At 35.7% G+C, this 23,444-nt stretch overlaps 1 protein-coding gene across 1 annotated transcript; it reads left to right on the forward strand.

Moving 5' to 3' along the window:
- The first annotated feature begins 234 nt into the window (after window positions 1-234).
- CLEC2D (C-type lectin domain family 2 member D) lies at window positions 235-16,738 on the forward strand. The gene is made up of 5 exons (XM_028119689.2): window positions 235-403; window positions 3,903-4,016; window positions 7,002-7,186; window positions 11,368-11,471; window positions 12,998-16,738. Exons 1-5 carry the CDS (start codon window positions 343-345, stop codon window positions 13,134-13,136), a joined length of 603 nt encoding a protein of 200 aa, XP_027975490.1. The 5' UTR covers window positions 235-342; the 3' UTR covers window positions 13,137-16,738.
- The last annotated feature ends 6,706 nt before the right edge of the window (window positions 16,739-23,444 follow it).

Raw genomic sequence — 23,444 nt, forward strand, 5'->3', positions numbered from 1 at the left:
CATAAGAATAATAGTAAAAGTATTGTTATTAGTTCTGCCATCTGTGTAGGAATTCCAAGATAATGTGAAATTTATCAAGGTTTACTTTCTGTCCTCTTTGACAACAAAATACTGAAGAAATGTAAAAAGGATAAACTTGAAAATTTATATTTTGAGGCTTTTGCTGTAGCAAGCTCTTTCAGTGTCATTTGGTTCCTGTTTCCTTTTTACACATGTGTAACTGAAGCCAAAACTTCAGTTAGAGGAAGTTCTAACCAGAATGTGAGGTTTTTCTCGTTTTTGTCACATTCTGGAGCTGAAACTGCCAACTGAGTGAGCTGTCCTGTAAAAACTGGGCACAAAATGCATGATAGCAATCGACTGGAGAGAAATATTTTACCAGTTGAATGGCTGGGAACCTCAAGTAAGAAGCTGGGCTGTGTGACATGAATGTGGGAACTGAGGTGGTAAGATTATAGCAGTGATGGGATCTAGTTTCTGCAAAGGAAAAATGGTTGTCTTTTAAAGAGTTTTCAAGGATGAGCGATGGAGTTCTAGGGGTTATAAATTAGTTTATAATTTGTGTAAAAATATGCAGATACTTAAGTGCACTGTCCTAACAAATAAGGAGAGAGAACTCTTAGAGAAAGATGTAAGAGAATGGGGTCAGGTTAAATTTATGATTGAGAATAAATATTTAAAAGTTAATGTCATTGAAACATATACTAATATTTTATTAATATTATTAATAATTCATCAATCAGCTATTAAATATTAAAATTAAGAAATTAAACAAATGATGAAATTAACAATTAAAAAACATGAATAAAAATTAATTTCACTGAGGGGTGCTTGGGTGGTGAAGTTGGTTAAGCACCCAACTCTTGATTTTGGCTCAGGTCATGATCTCAGGGTCATGAGATGGAGTCCCATATTGGGGCTCCATGTGGAGTCTGCTTAAGACTGTCTCTCTCTCGGGGTGCCTGCGTGGCTCAGTTGTTCACTGTCTGCCTTCAGCTCAGGTCATGGTCCCAGGGTCCTGGGATTGAGCCTCGCATCGGGCTCCCTGCTCGGTGGGAAGCCTGCTTCTCCCTCTCCCACTCCCCCTGCTTGTGTTCCCTCTCTTGCTGTGTCTCTCTCTGTCAAATAAATAAATAAAATCTTAAAAAGAAAAACTGTCCCTCTCTCTCTTCCTCTGTCCTTTCCCCCCACTCTCTAAAAAAAATAAATCCATTATTTATTAGTGTTATTTTATTAGCAATATTGATATTAAATATTATTTAATATTAATGTTAAATCATTTATTGATATTAATTATTAATTGTTATACACTTATTATTTATTATTAAAAATTAATTTCACTGAAAAGAACAATACACAGTTGAAAGTGTTATATAGACACAGGGTATTATCATTATTAAATAAGGTAAAAAGGGGCACCTGGGTGGCTTAGTCGGTTTAGTGTCTGCCTTAGGCTCAGGTAATGATCTCAGGGTTCTGGGATCGAGCCCCACATCCGGCTCCCTGCTCAACGAAGAGTCTGTTTCTCCCTGTCCCTCTGCCCCTTCCTCCAGCTTGTGGACTCTCTCTCTCTTTCCCCCAAATAAATAAATAACACCTTTAAAAATAAATAAATAAATAAATAAATAAGGTAAAAAAAATCTATCATGAAAGTTCATAGGAAAGAAAGAATTAAAAAGTAAAGAAAAGGTAAAATGAAGAGGTTTTTTAACAAATAAAAAACAAACAGAAGTCAAAGAAAAAACAGTAGAGCTTTCAAATGGAATTATCTTACACTGGCTACACAATAAAAAAAATATCTAAATATACATATATAATCTCATATATATTATGCATTTATATGAAGCTTGAAACTTTTAAAAAAACACTTGTATTTGAGGCTGTATATGATGATTTAATAAGTGAAAAAAGGTATTTTGTACCAGTTGGGGAAAACTGAAGTGTTGTAATTTATGACTGAAAAAAATATTTTTGTCTTTGGTAGAGGTAGTAATCAATTTAGAGAGAAGGCAGTTCAGATGAGGAAAAGATGATTTCTAATTATTGTTAAATGACTTCATTTATTTCTTTATTCATTTGGTATTTTGAGTATTTCTATAACAGCTGCTTTAAAGTATATGTCAGATAATTCCAACATCTGTGTCATTTTAGCCTTGGCTTTTCTTGCCTTTTCCCATGAAAGTTGAAATTTTCATGGTTATTCATATGCTGAGTAATTTTGGACTGTATTCTGGACATTTTGAAGGAATATTTTGTTGTGAGACTTTTGACTTTAAATTTTTGGAGTATATTAATGTTCTTGGTTTTAGCAGGCAATTACTCTGGCTAGGTTCAGGCATTCTCTGGGCTTTGATTCCAATGTCAGCTCACTTTTTGGATCCTTTGTAGTGTTATTCATATCTTTCCTGCATGTGCATCAACCCAGTGGTCAATCTGGTAAACATTAATGAAAAGCTTTCTAGTGTGGATAGAATGTTAGGGAGAAATATGCCTGTTTAGCCAAGAACATCTCTAGATGAAGTAGCTAAAAGTGTGTGCAGTAGCCAAAAGATGGAGTCAGAAGAGAGTTCCAGTGATAAAATTTACAAGAGGTTTTAGATAATGCAGGATGTTTTGAGATACAATGCAAATGTAGAAAAATGTACAAAACAAATATACAGCTTAATGGATTATTCTAAGTTGAGCATCCTTGTTAAATACTGTCTTTGTTAGAGAAAGAAGTTTGTTATCCAGCTCAGAAGCCCTCCAAGTATTCTCTCAAATCACATTAAATTGATTTTTATGAGAATCATTTTCTCACTTTAATTTTTTTAAGAGCTTTAATAATTTTTTATTGTTATGTTAATCACCATACATTACATCTTAGTTTTTGATGTACTGTTCCATGATTCATTGTTTGTGCATAACACCCAGTGCTCCACACAGAATGTGCCCTCTTTAATACCCATCACCAGGCTAACCCATCCACCCACCCCCTCCCCTCTAGAACCCTCAGTTTGTTTTTCAGCGTCCATCGTCTCTCATGGTTCGTCTCCCCTTCTGACTTACTCCCCTTCATTCTTCCCCTCCTGCTATCTTCTTCTTCTTCTTTTTTTTCTTAACATATATTGCATTATTTGTTTCAGAAGTACAGATCCGTGATTCATCAATCTTGTACAATTCACAGTGCTCACCATAGCACATACCCTCCCCAATGTCCATCACCCAGCCACCCAATCCCTCCCAGCCCCCACCACTCCAGCAACGCTCAGTTTGTTTCCTGAGATTAAGAATTCCTCATATCAGTGAGGTCATAGGATACATGTCTTTCTCTGATTGACTTATTTCACTCAGCATAACACCCTCCAGTTCCATCCACGTCGTTGCACAAGGCAAGATCTCATTCCTTTTGATGGCTGCATAATATTCCATTGTGTATATATACCACATCTTCTTTATCCATTCATCTTTTAATCAAAAGATTCCCTCATGGTTGCTTTTTAAAATTTGCCTGTCACTTTTTTCTTTAAGATTCAAGATAATTTATTATGTAGAATTTCCAACAGTCTGGAGTTTGTTGATTTCATTCCTGTTGCTTAATTGACATGATTCTCTCTCCCTTGTATTTCTATTAAATTGGTAGCTGGATCTGGAAGTTTAATGAGATTATTTTTTGGGAGGGGTGCAAAGCTGTTCATGGGTTAGTTGTGTGTTAAGAGCAATTTTAACTTCTGTGAACAATTAAACTTGAGAGAGAAAATTGTAAATTCACAAAATGACAGGCCAATTGCCCCCTCTAGTGAAAAGGAAAGAAGTGGAAGTAACATTTTGATGGTTAATGCTCCTAGTAGTCTGATGTCTGTTCTGCATTTAATGGAAACATAAACAAAAACAAAAACATGTTTTCAATATTTTTTTTCCAGATTACCAGCATCCAAGAAAGCATTCTATTACCATTACCCTGAATCAAGTCTTGGTTTTATCCACAGTCATATGTCTGTTATTTATATTGCTTGGTATAATTATGAGTTTGTTAGGTAAGTGAATTGTAATCTTTGTTCATCTAAAGAAGTCCATTTTCCAAAAGAAGAAAGGACTTATTGATAATTTTCCTGTTCTTTACACTTCTTTACAGTTTAATTTCACTGAGTTAAATTCCAATTACCTTATAAGTGGGATCTTAGATCTTAATTGTGTAATAGAGAGGTCATATTATTGGAAGATTAATAGAAGGACCAGAGTCTGCATAAGGTAGGACCCAGTTGCCAATCATATTGTGTTTTAATTTATATTATTGCTAGGCCTTTAACCATGTAGTTTTACTCTATATGTATACATATATATTTATATACTCATATAATTTAATTGCAAACATATATTTATATACTTTATATATTTATATATATACAGTTTACTCTCAAATTACATTTTCTTTTTAAAAAAATTTTCTTTGGATTAAGGATATATAAAAATGAGCTATAATAGACATGTAACATTATATTACTTTCAGGTGTACAACATAATTGAAATTAAATTTTCAATTAAAATTGCTTCAAAGGTATTATGTGTAGATCCTAATGGAGGACACATCAAAATAGAGCTGTAGAAGCTGAATGTGTATGATTTATGAAATTGTGTTTATGTTTGAATATTGGCCAAGAATTCAGTAATTTTTAAACCATATATTAATGAGGCTATAGGCTGAGATATTAGAAAGAAGAGAGATCACAAAAAACATGGAGGCTTACAAAATATAGATGATCAGTTTTTTTGTTTTGTGTTTTAATCTTTTTCTATTATTATGGTATACGAGGTTAATTGACTTTTGTATATTGAACAATCCTTGCATTCTGGGATTAATTGCACTTAGTCATGGTGTTTAATCTCTGCACCCTTCTCCCAAGTCATTGAGGTATAATTGACAAAAATTATGTATATTTAAGGTGTATAACTTGATGTTTTGATATCTGTATATATGTGAAATAATCACTACAAACTAATCAACATATCCATCACTTCAGTTACCTTTCTGTTGTCAAGAACACTTAAGATCTACCCTCTTAGCAAATTTTAGGTATACAATACAGTATTGTTAACTATAGTCACACTGTGTGTTATATCTCCAGAACTTATTCTTCTTGCATGACTGAAACTTGGTACCCCTTGCCCAACATCTCAGTATTTCCCCCACTTCCCCTTCCTTAGCAACGACCATTCTACTCTCTTCTTCTATGATTTTGACTATTTTATATTCCATATATTAAGTAAGATCATATAGTGCTTGTATTTCTGCATCTGATTTATTTGATTTAGCACAGTGTCGTCCAGTCTTATCCAATTTGTCACAAATGGCAGGGTTGCTTCCACTCTAAAGGCTGGGTATTATTTATATATCTTGGGTATTTTGAATAATACTGCAATGAATAGGGGAATGCAGATATTTCTTTAAGATAATGATTTCATTTCTTTTGGATATATCCCCAGAAGCAGGGTTACTAGATTATAAGGTAGTTCTATTTTTAACTTTTTGAGAAACCTTCATACTGTTTTCCATAATGGCTATACCAATTTATATTCTCATGAACAGTGTACAACAGTTCCCTTTTCTCCATGTTCTTGCCAGCACTGGTTGTCTTTTGTCTTTTAAAAAATAGCCGTTTTAACAAGTGTGAGGTGATAACTCATTGTGGTTTTCAGGGACAAAGATTTATTTTACTTCTATAACACACATGCTTGCATGAATACAAGCAAATCAGATGGAAAGAGAGAGATAGAGGTGAGAGAATATCAAAACTACTAACTGGCTGTATAACAGTGCAGGCATAGAGGTATTGTGGTCTTCTTGTCCAGATATTCTAGCATCTTCCAGCCCCCACTTTTTTGGACTATATAGCCAGTTTTCCCAGACAACACATTCTTTCTTGGATTGCATACCCTGGAAGCAATTTAGCTAATGAAGATGCCCTTATAGCTTAGAACACACTTGCACTGTAGCAAATGTAAGCCAAGCTTTGATGTAGAAAATTACAAGAATATTCCTCTACACCTCCACCCCAACCTGAGTAATAACCTAAAACCTACCCTGCTGTTATTAAATCCAGACGCAATATCCTAACATGCTTTTCAAGTGCTGCTTATAAATCCTAGAGTCAATAATGCTTGGAATATTCTATGTTCCAGGGGATCCTTATTTATTTTTTAATATTTTTATGATTCCATGGAGAATGATCTATTCTTGCCATTCTATAACCCAAAATAAAATACCTTATATATTGATGAAGCAAAAATAGAGATTTAAATTAACATTACTTAATAAAGAAGCTGTAAATAGGAGAAAATGGTCATAGAAGTGGAAGAGTCAGCTACTAATGGATCAATAAAGACCATCTGAAGAAACTTTCCATGCTCTGAATCCTACTTGAAGAGAGCATCTCTCCTGGTTATATGGGAAGTGTATCAGAAAAGCCTGTCCAATGGAGTATTGTCAGCTTCGAAATATAGAAAGCATCACAAAATTTCCTTAGTAGCCTTCTACTTAGTAGAAGAATGCTCAGGGTAAAACTACTTCTTTTACCCTCATGGGACTCTTTAGACATGTATCCGACCATTTCATCTCAATAAACTATTCACAAAAAGTATCTATACCCTGCACCTCATTTTATTTAGGAAAGCATCTAGAGCTCTTGAACTATCTGTTCTCTAAGGCTGATAAAATGTTGCTATTGATGTACCTAATATTTTAAGGAAAGGTAACATTGTTGAAATCCAAGTAGACAAGTATATAGTCCAGAGTTTAAGGCATTATTTATTCTTTTTTCAATTCATCCACTACCTAAGGCATTACTTGAATCTTAGCTTTGACCTTTGCTGTGTAATATATGAAATGACTTTCAAAATTCTATTCCTCATTTGAAAAATAAGGATAATACATTTAGTATTTCACATGACTATTGAAAAGTGTATTAGAAAGCACTTGGTAATATATATAGGAAAATATAAAAGCAAGTTGTTTTTATTTTTAGTAACTGGAAGAAAATTGCATCAGATATCATCAGAGTGTTTTGAAGCCGCATGCCCAGAAGCCTGGATTGGTTTCCAAAGAAAGTGTTTCTATTTTTCTGATGACATCAAGAATTGGACATTCAGCCAGAGGTTTTGTGACTCACATGGTGCTGATCTTGTTCAGGTTGAAACTATCCAGGAACTGGTAAGAAAATAGTTCTACCTAGAATAAAAAAAATTGGATCTTCCAATATGCTATGTAATTCTATGTGAGAATATCTAAAATACAGGTTTAGATACCTGCCTAGATTTTGATTTATAACATGAGAGAAAAGCCAGCAGATGCTACATTCTACAGTGGGCCATCTACAGTTACCTTAACATTCATAGCAGGAGGGTGGCCAGAGAGCAAGCCAGTGCTTTCTTTGACTTATGAGCAAGAAGTGTGCAAATAGAATTAGACAATTAGAGAGGGAAACAAAATTTTAAGTTGTATTAAGTTAACATTGCTTCAAAATGAATCAGGCAGGAATGATATCAGAGAAGATGGCAGAGTAGAAAGCTCCTGGAGTCTGTACCTAAACAACTATTGAGCTGGCAGAAACTCTCTCAAGTAACTGAGTTGGAACTCTGGAGTCTTGCAGCATCCAAGGGATAACTTAATGAAGAGGTTAGTAAATTTCACTTAATCCCAGTGAATTTCAGCTTTCCCATGCAGTGGCTACAATTCCCCACACCTCATCGTGGCTGGGAGATATGGAGACTTCTGGCCATGTTCCTGGTAAAACTTGCTGGATCCAGGATGGCCAATAAGAACATTGTTCTTCAAATATTGTGGTTATGTGCTGTTATTTTTGAGTGCTGCTTTTCATTGCCAAGGGGCAGATACAGAGGTGGGCTGCCATTTTTTTCTTCAACTTCTACCAACTGAAGTGATTTTCAAGGAATTTAAAGAAACAGTACTTGTTTTTTTCCCCTTTTGGGAGCCAGGCATTTAAGAAAATTTTTGGCAGGGAACTGGCTGACCATAGAAACAACAGAATAAAAATTTCAGTGACCACACACAGTAAGGAATACACATTTTGCAAAAATTATTAGGAAAAGTCACAGACAGTGGCTCCAAATCTCAATAATCAAAATTCAACAATCTCTGAAGAAAAGAATTATATTCCCAGAGTTAACACCATAAAATATTCATAATATCTAGTTCTGAACAAAGAAATTACAAAACATACAGATGAATAGGAAGACATAACCCATTCACAGGGAGATATATCTGAAAGAAACCATCCCTGAGGGAGCCCAGACATTGGAAATATTAGTTAAAGATGTAAAATCTACTGTACTAAATATGGTCAATGAGCTAAAGAAAACCATAGACAGAAAAAGTAAAAGAAATCAGGAAAAGGATATATAACAAAAATCTTTATATCAATAAAGAAGTAGAAATTATTAAAAGGAACCAAATAGAAATTCTGGAGCTGAAAAGTACAATAATTGAAATGAAAAACTCACTAGAGGTGTCAAAAGCATATTTGAACAGGAAGAAGGAAGGGTCAGCAAACTTGAAGATAATTGAAAGTATCCCATTTGGGACTAGAAAGAAAAGAAAAAAAAAACCCAAAATAAATGAACAGATCCTGAAGGAACTGTAGTATCATCAAGCAATCCAATATATGCATTGTAGGGATCTCAGAGGGAAAAGAAAAAAAGTAGGAGAAATATGTAAAGAAATAATGGCCAAAGCTTCCCAAAGTTGAGGAAGGAGATGAATATACGTGTCCAAGAGCCTCAACAAACTCCGAAGCAAGATAAATTCAAAGAAATCCACACTAAGACAAATTAGAGTCAAGTTGTCAAAACCCAAAGAGAGAAATTTGAAAGCAGCAAGAGAAGGGACTAGTCAGGTGTTGGGATCCTGAGTAAGATTAACAGCTGATTTATCCTGAGATACTATGGAAGCCAGAAAGCAGTGGAATTACATATTTTAAATTCTGCAAAAAAACCTGCTTGTCAAGAATTCTGTATCTGTCGGGACACCTGGATGGTTCAGTTGGTTAGGAGTCTGCCTTAAGCTCAGGTCATGATCCCAGAGTCCTGGGATTGAGTCCTGCATTGGGCTCCTTGCTCAGCAGGGAGCCTGCTTCTCCCTCTGCCTGCTGCTCTCCTTGCTTGTGCTCTGTCTCTCTCTCTGAAAAAAAATAAAATAAATAAAATCTTAAAAAAAAGAATTCTGTATCTGTCAAAACAATCTTTCAGAATAGGGGGAAAAAATAAGATACTTCTAGACAAATAGCAGCTAAGGGAGTTTCTTAGCAGTAGACCCATCCTTAAGCAACTATTAAGTCTGAAATTAAAGTACATTAGATAGTAACTCAGAGCCAAAATAATAAAGAACACTCATAAAGGTAACCACACAGATAAATATAAAAGCCAGTATTACTATACTCTTGGTTTAGTTTGTAACTTCTCTCTTTTCACATATGATTTAACAGGTGAATTCATAATACAATATTATAGATCTATGTTAATGGGCATACAATGTATACATTATAACCTATGACAATAATATAAAGACGGGGTTGGAGATGTATAGGGACAAAATGCTTATATACGACTGGCAGTTGGATAAAAACAAAACGAGATCCATCTATATGCTTTCTATCAGAGATTCACCATAGATATAAAGACACAATGGATCATGGATAACCACATCAAAAACTAATGATGTATTGTATGGTGACTAAAATAACATAATAAAATTAAAAAAAAGACACAAAGAAGTTTAAAGTGAAAGGATGGAAAAAGATACTAAATGCAAATACTAACGAAAATGAGCTGTGTGGCTATATTCTTGTTGGACAAAATAGACAAAAGCAAAAAAGTTTATGACACAAAGAAGGATATTATATCTTGATACAAATTTTGATACATCAAGATCTAACAATTTTAAACATATAGCACCCTAATAACACAGTCCCCAAATATATGAAGGAACAATTGACAGAACTGAAAGGAGAAATAGATAGTTCTATTATAATAGTTGAAGACTTCATGCTTCCACTTTCAATAATGGGTAGAACAATCAGAAGAACAGTGAGGAAATAGAAGTCTTGAACAGTTCTACAAACCAATTAGACCTAAAAGATATGTGGAACAATCCACCCAACAAGAATAGAATACATATTTTTCTCAAATGCACATGGAACATTTTTTCAGGATAGATCGTATGATAGGCCACGAAACAAGTTAGTAAATTTGAGAAGACTGAAATCATATAAAGTTATTTTTGCAGTCACAATGGAATGAAACTAGAAATCAACAACAGAAGGAAAACTGGAAAATTCACAAATATGTAGAAATTAAACTCATTGTTAAACATCCAGTGAACAAGAAAGAAATCACAAGGGAAATGAGAAAATACCTTGAGACAAATGAGATGAAAACACAACATACCAAAACTTAAGATATGTGGTAGAAGCAATACTAAGAGGGAAATTTAGAGCTGTAAATGCATATCTTAAAGAAAAAAAATATTTAAAATCAGTATCCCAACTGTATATCTCAAGGAAAAGCGAAAATAAATATCATCTTTATGACTTAAAAGTAAAAATTTCCCTAAGAAGTCATTAAATCCACTGATCATAAAGGAAAATCATACATTTAATTATATTGAAATTAATACTTGTAATCATAAAAAGATGCTCCAAGTGTTAACAAAGATGTGTAGCATGGAAAACTGGCCTAAAATGCTGGTGTGTATAATTTCTTACAATGACATCAGAGAAGAATTTGGTGTCATTTGGTGAAATTGACAATACGTATTCATTGTGACCTGATCATTCATTCCAGGACAGGTGCCAAGAATGTCATAACAGCATTCATAATAACTTCAAACTTGAAATAATGCTAGTGGAAACCAATAATAGAACAGATAAACAAATTGTGGAATATTAATACAAAGTGGCACTATGCTGAATTAAAAGCAAATTATCAGTAATTTCTCTCAGTTTTAATATTTATGTGTGTATGCTACTATGGCATATCTATTATCTCTGTATTATTAAACAATACAAAATTAAAAAGGAGAAAATTATAAGAGCAGTTAAGAATATAGCATAGAGGGGCACCTGGGTGGCTCAGTCCGTTAAGTGTCTACCTTTGACTCAGGTCATGGTCCTGGGGTCCTGGGATCGAGCCCCGCATGAGGCTCCCTGCTCAGCGGGGAGTCTGTTTCTCCCTCTGCCACTTCCTCCTGCTTGTGCTCTCTCTCTGTGTCAAATAAATAAAATATTAAAAAAAAAGAATATAGCATAGAAGCAACACTTCTTCTGGGAGAGGCCAGATAATGACAGGTTAACTCATGTCATCTTTGTTTTCTAAAAGAATTTCCTATTGAGGTATAAAGGCCCTTATGACCACTGGATTGGGCTCAGCAGAGAACAAGGCCAACCATGGAAATGGATAAATGGCACTGAATGGACCAGCTGGTAAGTTCTGAAAAATATGATAGCAATATTTGGATTTGGATTTACGTTGCATGAAACCAAACGTGTTCTCCAATTATATCCTCTAAAAAAATTTTATTTTAAGATTAGTTATAAAGAAAAAAAGTGAAAAATTGTAGGTGGCAGAGGTTTTGAAAGCCCCTCCAACCAATACAAAACTTATAATATGTGGCATGCTAGAACGGTGAACTTGACAACAACCTCCTCTATGTCATTGACCAAGTCTTTCATGTTGAGCAAACTACACACTATCTTTAAGTCTGTTGCTTACCTCTACAACAAAATTAATTGTACTTGCTCGATTGATCTCACAGGGTTGATGGAGAATCAGAGATTTTGATGTATATGGCTGCACTACTTAAACTTTAAAATCTTATATAAATGGAAGTTAAATTTTTACATTAAACTATCATTGCATCAATCTTCAACCATTTACATAAGGATGAGTGATGGTAATGGCATCCATTATTTATAAGATCACAATTATAATGTTTAGCACAAGTACAGTTTGGCATTGTCAAACTTAATCTCAATCATATATCTATTGGATCTTTATATTACTGGAAAAGTTTTGGATAATGTTGGAAGACTTGGATTCAGACAATGTTGCTAAATGTTTTCTTGTCTGAGGACATGAGGAGGTTTTGAAAAGTTGCTTTATGAGGTTATCAAAAATACTCAGCATTGGAAATATCACTTTATTTGGTGAAAAGGGCACTGGGTAGGACATCGATAGTTCTGAAAACTAGTTGTTACCTAGTAGATTTTTGATCTTGGACAGATATTAAATTTTAGGAGTTAGAACTCATATTTACACACTGTTGTATGTGCAGTGCCTAGCACATTGTGGATGCTTGTTAAATATTTAATATTAACCTTTACCTCTTCCTCTATAATACTGAAATAGTAATGTTAACTTCATCTAATTCTGTAAGTGTTTAAAGGAGAAAAGATATTGTTAACTATTTACTTATTAGGGGCTAGCTTGTCTCAACAATAGGCAAATCATGTCACGCTATAGCAATTTCACACAATACAGAGGAAAAACTTATAGTCTAAATGCTGACCCAGATGTCTGTGTCAGGCCATTTAAATGCTGATGAATACCACAGGAGAAAATCAGGACCCAAGAACAACAACAACAAAATTACCTGTAATATAGCAGCATTTCTTCCCTCTTCTCTTTCCCAAACTGAAGAAGATGGGAATAGCATGGGCCCTGTATTTTCATCGATTTAGGCATGAATCATAGTTTTACTTGTTATAGAATCTTGGAAAATTCTGTTGTTTTGGTTTGTTTGTTTGTTGTTGTTGTTGTTTTTGTCCATAAAAAGAGATGATATATATCTCAGAGGGTAATTTTTAATATTAAAGAGATGATGTGTGTAATGCATCTTATATTTAGAGGCTGAATTAATGTTAGTTTCCTTATTTTCTCATCTTTATTCCCTTTGCTTTTGGAGAAATATCTGGTGGCCAACTGATTGATTCTGCTTCTCCCATTGCAGTTTTCCTATCAGAGGAGGAGGAGAATGTGCCTATTTGAATGACAAAGGTGCCAGTAGTGCTAGGCATTACACGGAGAGGAAGTGGATCTGTTCCAAACCATACGCATATGCCCAGACGCAGAGACAAAGCTCTATCTGATCTTCATATACTCATTGTAACACATCACTAAATTTTTATTTTTCATTTTGTTTATTAGAAATAGTATTTTTTGTTCTCTCTGAGTTTTTTTTTTAAGATTTTATTTATTTCTTTTAGAGAGTGAATGAGATAGAGAGAGCATGAGAGGGGGGAGGGTCAGAGGGAGAAGCAGACTCCCTGCTGAGCAGGGAGCCCAATGCGGGACCCGATCCCAGGACTCCAGGATCATGACCTGAGCTGAAGGCAGTCGCTTAACCAACTGAGCCACCCAGGCGCCCCTCTCTGAGTTTTTTTATGTGGTGATCTGTGAGTTCAAGCCCCACTTTGGGTGCTTCTCCCTCTCCCACTCCCCCTGCTTGAGTTCCTGCTCTCTCTCTCTCTCTGTCAAATAAATAAATAAAATCCTTAAAAATAAAATAAAATAAAATAAAATAAGACATGAATATAACCTGACGCCCTTTGTATATAGTTGGCGTTTTGTTATAAATTTTCTCTCAAAACCCTGTGCAGGACAAAAAGCTTTCATTCTAGAATTATTTATTGAAAGAGTAGAAGCAGTTTTCTTTCTATTTAACTTCTTAGTCTTATTACACTCTCAGAACATTCTCTAATGTTACTAATATTATACTATGTGTTAACTAGCTAGAATTTAAATAAAAACTTGAAGCAAACAAACAAAAGAGGTAAAAAAAAAATGGTCAGTGGTCTCTTCACCTATTTCACCCATCCCCCCTACCCACCTCCTCTGTGGTAACCATCAGTTTGTTTTCTATAGTTAAGAGTCTATCTCTCTCTCTCTCTTTTTTTTCCTTTGCTCATTTGTTTTGTTTCTTAAATTCTACATATGCGTGAAATCCTATGGTATTTGTCTTTTTCTGACATATTTTGCTTACATTATACTCTGTAGCTTCATCCATGTTGTTGCAAATGGCAAGATTTCATTTTTTATGGCTGAATAATATTTCATTGTAGATACCACATCTTTGTTTGTTTCAAGTTTTTATTTAAATTCTAGTTAGCTAACATATAGTATAATATTGGTTTCAGGAGTAGAATTTAATGATTCATCATTGACATATAACACCCAGTCCTCATCACAACAAGTGCTCTCCTTAACACTCATCACCTGTTTACTCCATCCCCTGCCCACCTGCCCTCCAGCAACCTTCAGTTTGTTCTCCATAGTTAAGAGTCTCTTATGGTTTGCCTCCTTTTTTTTCTTTCTTCCCCTATATTCATCTGTTTTGTTTCTTAAATGCCACATATGAGTAAAATCATATAGTATTTGTCTTTCTCTGGATGACTTTTTTCACTTAGCATAATACCTCTAGCTCCATCCATGTCATTGCAAATGGCAAGATATGCTTTTTGATGGCTGGAATAATACTCCATTATATATATATATATATATCTCACATCTTCTTTATCCATTATACACACACACACACACACACACACCATATTTTCTTTATCCATTCATCAGTCAATGAACATTTGGGCTCTTTCCATAATTTGGCTATTGTTGATAATGCTGATATAAACATTGGAGTGCATGTACCCTTTTGAATCTGTATTTTATATCTTTTGGGTAAATACCTAGTAGTACAATTGCTGGATTGTAGGGTAGTTCTATTTTTAACTTTCTGAGGAACCTCCATACTGTTTTCCAAAGTGGCTGCACCAGTTGGCATTCCCATCAACAGTGTGAGAGGGTTCCCCTTTTCACACATCCTCTCCAACATCTGTTGTTTCCTATGTTGTTAATTTTAGCCATGCCAACTGGTGTGAGGTGGTATCTCATTGTGGTTTTGATTTATATTTCCCTGATAATGAGTGATCTTGAGCATTTTTTCATGTGTCCATTAGCCATTTGTATGTCTTTTTTGGAGAAATGTTTGTCATGTTTTCTGCCCATTTCTTGACTGGACTTTTTGGGTTTTTTGGGTGTTGAGTTTGATAAGTTCTTTTTTTTTAAAAAAAGATTTTATTTATTTGAGAGAGAGAGAGCAAGAGAGAGCATTAGTGGGGGGAGGAGTAGAAGAAGAGGGAGAAGCAGGCTCCTCGCTGAGCAGGGAGTACAACACAGGGCTCAATCCCAGAACCCTGGGATCATGACCTGAGCTGAAGGCAGATGTTTAACCAACTGAGCTACCCAGGCTCCATGAATTTGATAAGTTCTTGATAGATTTTGGTACTAGCCCTTTATCTGATATGTCATTTGTAAATATTTTCTCCCAGTCCCTCAGTTGCCTTTTAGTTTTGTTGACTGTTTCCTTTGCTGTGCAGAAGGCTTTTATCTTGATGAAGTCCCAATAGTTCATTTTTGCTTTTGTTTCCCTTGCCTTTGGAGATGTGTCCAGCAAGAAGTTGCTGCAGCCGAGGTCAAAGAAGTTGCTGCCTGTGTTCTCTAGGATTTTGATGGATTCCTGTCTCACATTTAGGTTTTTCACCCATTTTGAATTGATTTTTGTGTACGGCATTAGAAAGTAAGGTCCAGTTTAATTCTTCTGCATGTTGCCGTCCAGTTTTTCCAACACCATTTGTTGAAGAGACTGTCTTTTATCCATCGGATATTCTTTCCTGCTTTGTCGAAAATTAGTTGACCATATAGTTGGGGTTTCATTTCTGGGTTTTCTATTCCATTGATCTATGTGTCTGTTTTTGTGCCAGTACCATACTGTCTTGATAACTACAGCATTATAATATAGCTTCAAGTCCAGAATTGTGATGCCTACAGTTTTGCTTTTCTCTTTCAAGATTGCTTTGGCTATTTGGGGTCTTTTGTGGTTCCATACAAGATTTAGGATTGTTTGTTCTAGCTCTGTGAAAAATGCTGGTGGTATTTTGATAGGGATTGCATTAAATGAGTTGATTGCTTTGGGTAGAATAGACATTTTAACAATATTTGTTTTTCCAATCTATGAGCATGGAATGTTTTTCCATTTCTTTGTGTGCTCTTCAATTTCTTTCTTAAGTGTTCTATAGTTTTCAGAGTACAGATCTTTTACCTCTTTGGTTAGGCTTATTCCTAGGCTAGGCATCTTATTGTTTTTAGTGCAGTTGCAGATGGGGTTGATTCCTTGGTTTCTTTCTCTGCTGCTTCATTATTGGTGTATAGAAATGCAACAGATTTCTATACATTGATTTTGAATCCTACAATTTTATTGAAAATTTTTTATCAGTTCTAGCAGTTTTTTGGAGAGATTTTTGGGTTTTCTACACAGAGTATCATGTTGCCTGTGAATAGTGAAAATTTGACTTCTTCCTTACTGATTTGGATGTCTTTTATTTCTTTTTGTTGTCTGATTATACCATGTCTTTTTTTATCCATTCATCTATCAATGGACACTTGAGCTGTTTCTATAGTTTTGCTTTTATAAATAATACTTTTCATTAAAGTTTAAGAAAAAAATTAGGGACACTTGGGTGGCTCTGTTGGTTAAGCATCTGCCTTTGACTCGGGTTGTGATCCCAGGGTCCTGGGATTTAGCCCTGCATCAGGCTCTCTGCTTAGTGGGGAGTCTGATTCTTCCTCTCAGTCTCCCTCTGTGTTCTCTCTCTCTATCTCAAATAAATAAATAAAATCTTAAAAAAAACTAGAAGGACTTAATTTTGTGAGTTTTTACAATCAGTGGAGCTTATCACTGGGAACCTTAATAGTCAGTGGGCTTGGCTCTGGGAAAGCCCAAGAGTAATAGGAAATTGAGTACATGCCCTTAAAGAGCCAGCATAACAAATAACCTCACCAAGATACAGCATAAAAGCAGTGGTTTGAGAGGTGTATTCAGGAGTATTCAGGAGGGAGATGTATTTACTGGTCTCAGAGCAAGCACAAGAAGGGCAAGGATCTTTGGAGACTTCTCTAAGTACAAAGAAGCTGACTGGCACTATTTCTGCCCACCCCCCCCCCTTCCAGCCTGAATATACCAACATGCAAGAACCAGCATGAACACTCCCTACCTAGCTTTGCTAACAACACACCCTGTCCCTTCATTCTCCTTGGACTGCCCAATCCAACCCATCCTTCTCTGTAGGAGTTCCTCCAAAGCACCTCCACATCTTTGCCCACAAGCAGACCGACAACATATCTTGCTAATGCTGTGAAGCCTACCTCTGGCTCTCCTGTGTATCCATCCTGTCCAATCAGCCCTACTTTGCAGGAGTCCATCCAAAACTGAACAACAAATGTGGTATTGTGTAAACAGCCCCAAGAGTGGCAAACACCACTTAAGAATGACTCTTGTCTTGGGTAGAGGGGAAGATAACCACATATATCAGGTCAACTGCAACCCCAGCAGTGGGCTGGGGGCAGACATCTGATTTGACTGCTGTTCCCATCAACCAACAAAAATCTTACAAGGGACAGTACAAAGAGAGACTCCAGCAGTTTGGGGTCACTGCAACCCTAACAGACATCTAGTCTGACTGCTTTACCCACCAATGAAAGCCTCTCAGGGGACAATGCAGAAAGAGCACCCTGTAGTTCAGTGTGACCACAGTTCTGGCAAGGGAGCTGAGAGTAGGCATCTGGCCTGACTCAATTCAAGCTCAAGGAAGACCCAGTCTGGTCCCTAACATCACAGAGACCAAACACTGTCCACAACAGGCAAAGAGAGCCATTGAAGACAACTGGCTTGAAGGCAAACATATCTCAATCACAACAGTAGGGCATGCACGACACACTTAGGAGACACTCCTAAAGCCCCAAGTTCTGATGCACAGGGAGCATTGCACTACAGGGCACTACTGGACTTCTTCTTCCTAAGGTCACTATTTTCAAGAGCAGGAAATGTAGCTGACTTTCTTAACACAAATAAACAGACACAGAGAGTTAGACAAAATGAGGAGACAGAGGAATATGTCCCAAATGAAAGAACAGGACAAAATTGCAGCCAAAGAACTAAACAAAATGGAGATAAACAATACGCCAGATAGAGAATTCAAAGGAATGGTTATAAAGGTACTCACTAGCCCTCAGAAAAGGGTGGAAGTTCCAGTGAGACCCTCAACAAAGAGAAAATATAAAAATAACCAACTAGAGATAAAACAATAACAAATTAAAAATTCACTCAAGAGAATAAATATTAGACTAGATGAAGCAGAAGAATAGATCAGTGAGCTGGGAAACAGAGTAATGGAAAGAAGCCAAATGAAACAGAAAAAGAAAAAAGAATAATAAAAAATGAGGATAGGTTAAGGGAACTCAGTGACACCAAGCATAGTAACATTTGCATTATAGGGATCCCAGAAGGAGAAGAGAGAGAAAAAAAGGAGGCTGAAAATTTATTTTACGAAACAGTAGCTGAAAACTTCCCTAATCTGGGGAAGGCAACAAATATGCAGATCCAGGCGACACAGGGAACTTCCGACAAAATCAACCCAAGGAGGTCCACACTAAGACACATGATAATTAAAATGGCAAAAGGTAGTGATAAAGAGAGAATTTTAAAAGCAGCAAGAGAATGGGGTGCCTGGCTGGCTTGATCCATTAAGCATCCATCTCTTTATTTTGGCTCGGGTCATGATCTCAGGGTCATCAGATCAAAACCTGCATTGGTCTCTGTGTTGGGTGTGGAGCCTGCTTAAGATTCTCTCTCTCTCCCTCTCCCTCTGTCCCTCCGCCCCATCTCTCTTTCTCTATCTCTCTCTCCCTCTCTTAAAAAAAAAAGCTGCAAGAGAAAAACAAACAAACAAAAAAACAAAGCAAAACAAAAACCCTAGTAACATACAATGGAAACCCCATGAGGCTATCAGCTGATTTTTCAGCAGAAACTTTGCAGGCCAGAAGGAGTGGCATGATGTATTCAAAGTGCTAAATGGAAAAGATCTATAACCAAAATTATCCTTTCCAGCAAGGCCATCATTCAGAAAGAAGCAGAGATCGAGAGTTTCTCAGACAAACATAAGTTAGACGAATTCATCACCACTAAACCAGCCTTAAACTAAAGGGGATTCTTTGAGTGGAAAGGAAAGATCATAAGGGGAAATAAGAAAAGTAGTAAAGGAAAATATTTCACAGATACATACAAACATAATACAAGTAGTAGATTAATCACTTATAAAACCAGTATGGAAGTTAAAGCACAAAAGCAGTAAAATTAAATATATCTGTAATGATCAGCCAAGGGATTCACAAAATAAAAGGATGTAAATTATGACACCATGTATCTAAAATGTGGGGAGAACTGGAGTAAAAATTTAATGATTTTAGAATGGGTTCAAACAAGCGACCTCCAAATTAAAATAGACCAGTGTATGCAGAAGATGTTATATACAAACCTAATGGTAGCCACAAATAAAAAAGCCTGCATTAGATATGCAAAAATAAAGAGAAAGGAATCCAAGCATATCCCTAAAGAAGGCATCAAACCTCAAGAAAAGAGAGCAAGAGAAGAAAAGAACAGAGAACCACAAAACAATCCTAAAACATATAACAAAATGGGAATAAGTACATACCCATCAAAAATTACTTTGAATGTAAGTGGACTAAACATTCCAATCAAAAGACATAGGGTGACAAAATGGATAAAAAAACAAGGGGCACCTGCGTGGCTCAGTTGTTAAGCGTCTGCCTTCAGTTCAGGTCATGATCTCAGGGTCCTGGGATCGAGCCCTGCATTGGGATCCCTGCTCAGTGGCAAGCCTGATTCTCCCTCTCCCACACCTTCTGCTTGTGTTTCTTCTCTCACTGTGTCTCTCTCTGTCAAATAAATAAATAAAATCTTAAAAAAAAAAGCAAGATTCATCTACATGTTGCCTACAAGAGACTCATTTCAGACCTAAAGACACATGCAGATTGAAAGTGAAGGGATGGAAAAACATTTATCATGCAAATGAAAGCAAAAAGAAAGCTGGGGTAACAGTACTTATATTGGACAAAATAGACTTTAAAACAAAGACTTTACCAAGAGACAAAAATGGCAATATATAATCATAAAAAAGTACAATCCAACAAGAAAATATAATAACTGTAAATATTTATGCCCCTAACAGGGAAGCACTCAAATACATAAAGCACCTGTTAAGAAACATAAAAGAAGAAATCAATAGTGATATCATAATAACAGGGAACTTTAACATCCCACCTACATAAGTGGATAGATCATCCACACAGAAAATCACCCAGAGGGATGCCTGTGTAGCTCAGTCAGTTAAGCACCTGCCTTTGGCTCAGGTCATGATTCCAGGGTCCTGGGATTGAGTCCCACATTGGGCTCCTTGCTCAGTGGGAAGCCTGCTTCTCCCTCTGCCTGCTGCTCCCCCCGATTGTGCTTTCTCTCTCTTTCTCTGACAAACAAATAAATAAACAAACAAACAAAATCTTTAAAAAAAAAAGAAAGTCACCCAGAGAATACTGGCTTTGAATGACACATTGGACTAGATGGGTCTAACATATATATTAGTAACATTCCATCCCCAAACAGCAGAATACACATTCTTTTCAAGTACACATGGAACAGTCTCCAGAATAGATCACATATTAGGTCACAGGACAAGTCTCAACAAATTAAAAAGGATTGAAATCATCATGCATTTTTTCTGACCATAAGGCTATGAAACAAGAAATCAACCATTAGAAAAAAGTCTGGAAAGAACACAAATACATGGAGGTTAAATAACATGATGATAATCAATGAATGGGTCAACCATGAAATTAAAGAGGAAAGGAGAAATTCTGTGGAGACAAATGAGAATGAAAGCAACAATCCAAAACTTTGTGATGCAGCAAAAGCTGTTCTAAGAGGGAAAATTATAGCAATTCAGGCCTACCTCAAGAAGCAAGAAGAATCTCAAACAACCTAACCTTGTACCTAAAGAAGGTAGAAAAAGAACTAACAAAGCCCAAATCTAGTAGAAGGAAGGAAATAATAAACAGAAATAAATGAAATAGAGACTAAAAAAACCAATAGGACAAATGAATGAAACCAGGAGCTTGTTCTTTGAGAAGATCAAAGAAATTCATAAACTTTTAATCAAACTAATCTGAAGGAGGAGGAGGAGGAGCAGGAGGAGCAGGAGGAGGAGGAGGAGAAGGAGAAGGAGAAGAAGAAGAAGAAGAAGAAGAAGAAGAAGAAGAAGAAGAAGAAGAAGAAGAAGGAAAAGAAGAAGGAGGTGGAGGAGGAAGGAGAGGAGAGGGAGGAAGGAGAGGAGGGGGAGGAGGAGGGGGAGGAGAAAAGAAAAAGAAAGAAAGAAAGAACTAAAACATATAAAATCATAAATGAAAGAGGAGAAATAACAACCAATGTCACAAAAATACAAAAAAATTATGAGAATATTATGAAAAGTTATTTGCCAACAAATTTGATAACCTAGAAGAAATGCATAAATTCCTAGACACATATAGCTTCCCAAAACTGAATCAAAAGAAACAGCAAATTTGAACAGATTACCTGCAAAGTAATTGAGTCAGCAATCTAAAAACTCTCAACAAAAGTCCAGGACCAGACAGCTTCTCAGGTGACTTCTATCAAACATTTAAAGGAAAGTTAATACCTATACTTCTCAAACCATTCCAAAAATAGAAGAGGACGGAAAGCTTCCAAGTTCATTCTGTGAGGCCAGCATTACCCTGATTACAGATTAAAATACTACAAAAGAAAGAGAACTACAGGCCAATATCTCTGATGAATATAGATGCAAAAATCCTTAACAAAATATCAGCAAACCAAATCAACAATACATTAAAAAAAATCATTCACCATGATCGAGTGGGATTTATTCCTGGGATCCAAGGATAGTTCAATATTCACAAATCAGTGAGTGTGATACATCACCTCAACAAGAGAAAGAATAAAAACCATGTGATCATTTCTAGATGCAGATAAATTACTTGACAAAGTACAACATCCATTCATGTTAAAAACTCTCAACAAACTAGATTTAGAGGGAATCTACCTCAACATAGTAAAGGTCATATATGAAAAACCATAACAAACATCATACTCAATGGTGAAAAATTTTTCCTCTAAGATCAGAACCAAGACAAGGATGTCCACTCTCACCATTTTTATTCAGTACAGTGCTGAAAGTCCCAGCAACAGCAATCAGGCAAGAAAAAGAAATAACAGGCATCCAAATTTATGGGGGAAAAAGTAAAACTTTTACTATTTGTAGGTGATATAACACTATATACAGAGAACCCTAAAGACTTTACCAAAAAACTACTAGAACTGGTAAAAATTCAGTAAAGTCACAGGATACAAAATCAATAGAGAGAAATCTGTAGCATTTCTGTACACTAACAATGATGTATCAGAAAGAGAAATTAAGATAACAATCTCATTTACAATTACACCAAAAATAATAAAATACCTAGGACTAAACTTAACCAAAGAGGTGAAAGACCTATGCTCTGAAAATTACTAAACACTGATAAAAGAAATTGGAGATGACAAGCAAATGGAAAGATATTCCATGCTCATGGGTTGGGAGGACAAATACTGTTAAAAATATCCATATTATCCAGAGCGGTCTACAGATTAAATGCAATCCCTATCCAGATACCAATAACATTTTTTACAGAACTAGAACAAATACTCCTAAAATTTGTATGGAATCACAAAAGATCCCAAAAGGAAGAACAAACCTGGAGGTATCACAATCCCAGATTTCAAGATATAATACAAAGCTGTAGTAATCAAAACAGTATGGTGTTGGCACAAAAACAGACCAATAGAACAGATTAGAGAGCCAGAAATAAACCCACAATTACATGGTCAATTAATCTATGACAAAGAAGGCGAGTATATACAATGGGAAGAAGTCTTTTCAACAAATGATGTTGGTGAAACTGGACAGCTACATGCAAAAAAATGCAACTAGACCACTTTCTTACCCACTGCACAAAAAAAACTCAAGATGGATTAAGTACATAAATGTGAGATTTGAAACCATAAAATTCCTAGAAGAAAATACAGGCGCTAATCTTGACATCAGTTGTAGAAACGCTTTTCTAAATGTTTCTCCTTTGGCAAGGAAAACAAAAGGAAAATTGAATGGTTGACTCTGTACACCAAAATAAAAAGCTTTTGCACAGAGAATAAAACCATCAACAAAACAAAAAGACAACCCACTGAACGGGAGAAGATACTTGCAAATGATATAACCAATAAGGGGTTAATATCCAAAACATATAAAGAACTTATACAACTCAACACCAAAAAAAGAAATAATCCAATTAAAAATGGGCAGAAGACGTGAATAGGCATTTTTCCAAAGAAGACATACAGATGGTCAATAAACACATGAAAAGATTCTGAATATCACTCATCCTCAGGGAAAAGCAAATCAAAACTACAATGAGGTATC

Source organism: Eumetopias jubatus, unplaced genomic scaffold (assembly GCF_037043125.1).
Source record: "Eumetopias jubatus isolate StellerSeaLion01/CBP00866 unplaced genomic scaffold, mEumJub1_p1.0 scaffold_8, whole genome shotgun sequence".
In the NCBI taxonomy this organism is placed as follows: Eukaryota; Metazoa; Chordata; class Mammalia; order Carnivora; family Otariidae; genus Eumetopias; species Eumetopias jubatus.

Excerpts from the sequence above, each read along its gene's own strand:
- CLEC2D (XM_028119689.2), top strand. The coding sequence starts at position 343 with ATGCATGATAGCAATCGACTGGAGAGAAATATTTTACCAGTTGAATGG. Across the intron at positions 404-3,902 it reads TGAATGGCTGGGAACCTCAA|ATTACCAGCATCCAAGAAAG; the intron begins GTAAGAAGCTGG and ends TTTTTTTTCCAG. Across the intron at positions 11,472-12,997 it reads GGCACTGAATGGACCAGCTG|TTTTCCTATCAGAGGAGGAG; the intron begins GTAAGTTCTGAA and ends CTCCCATTGCAG.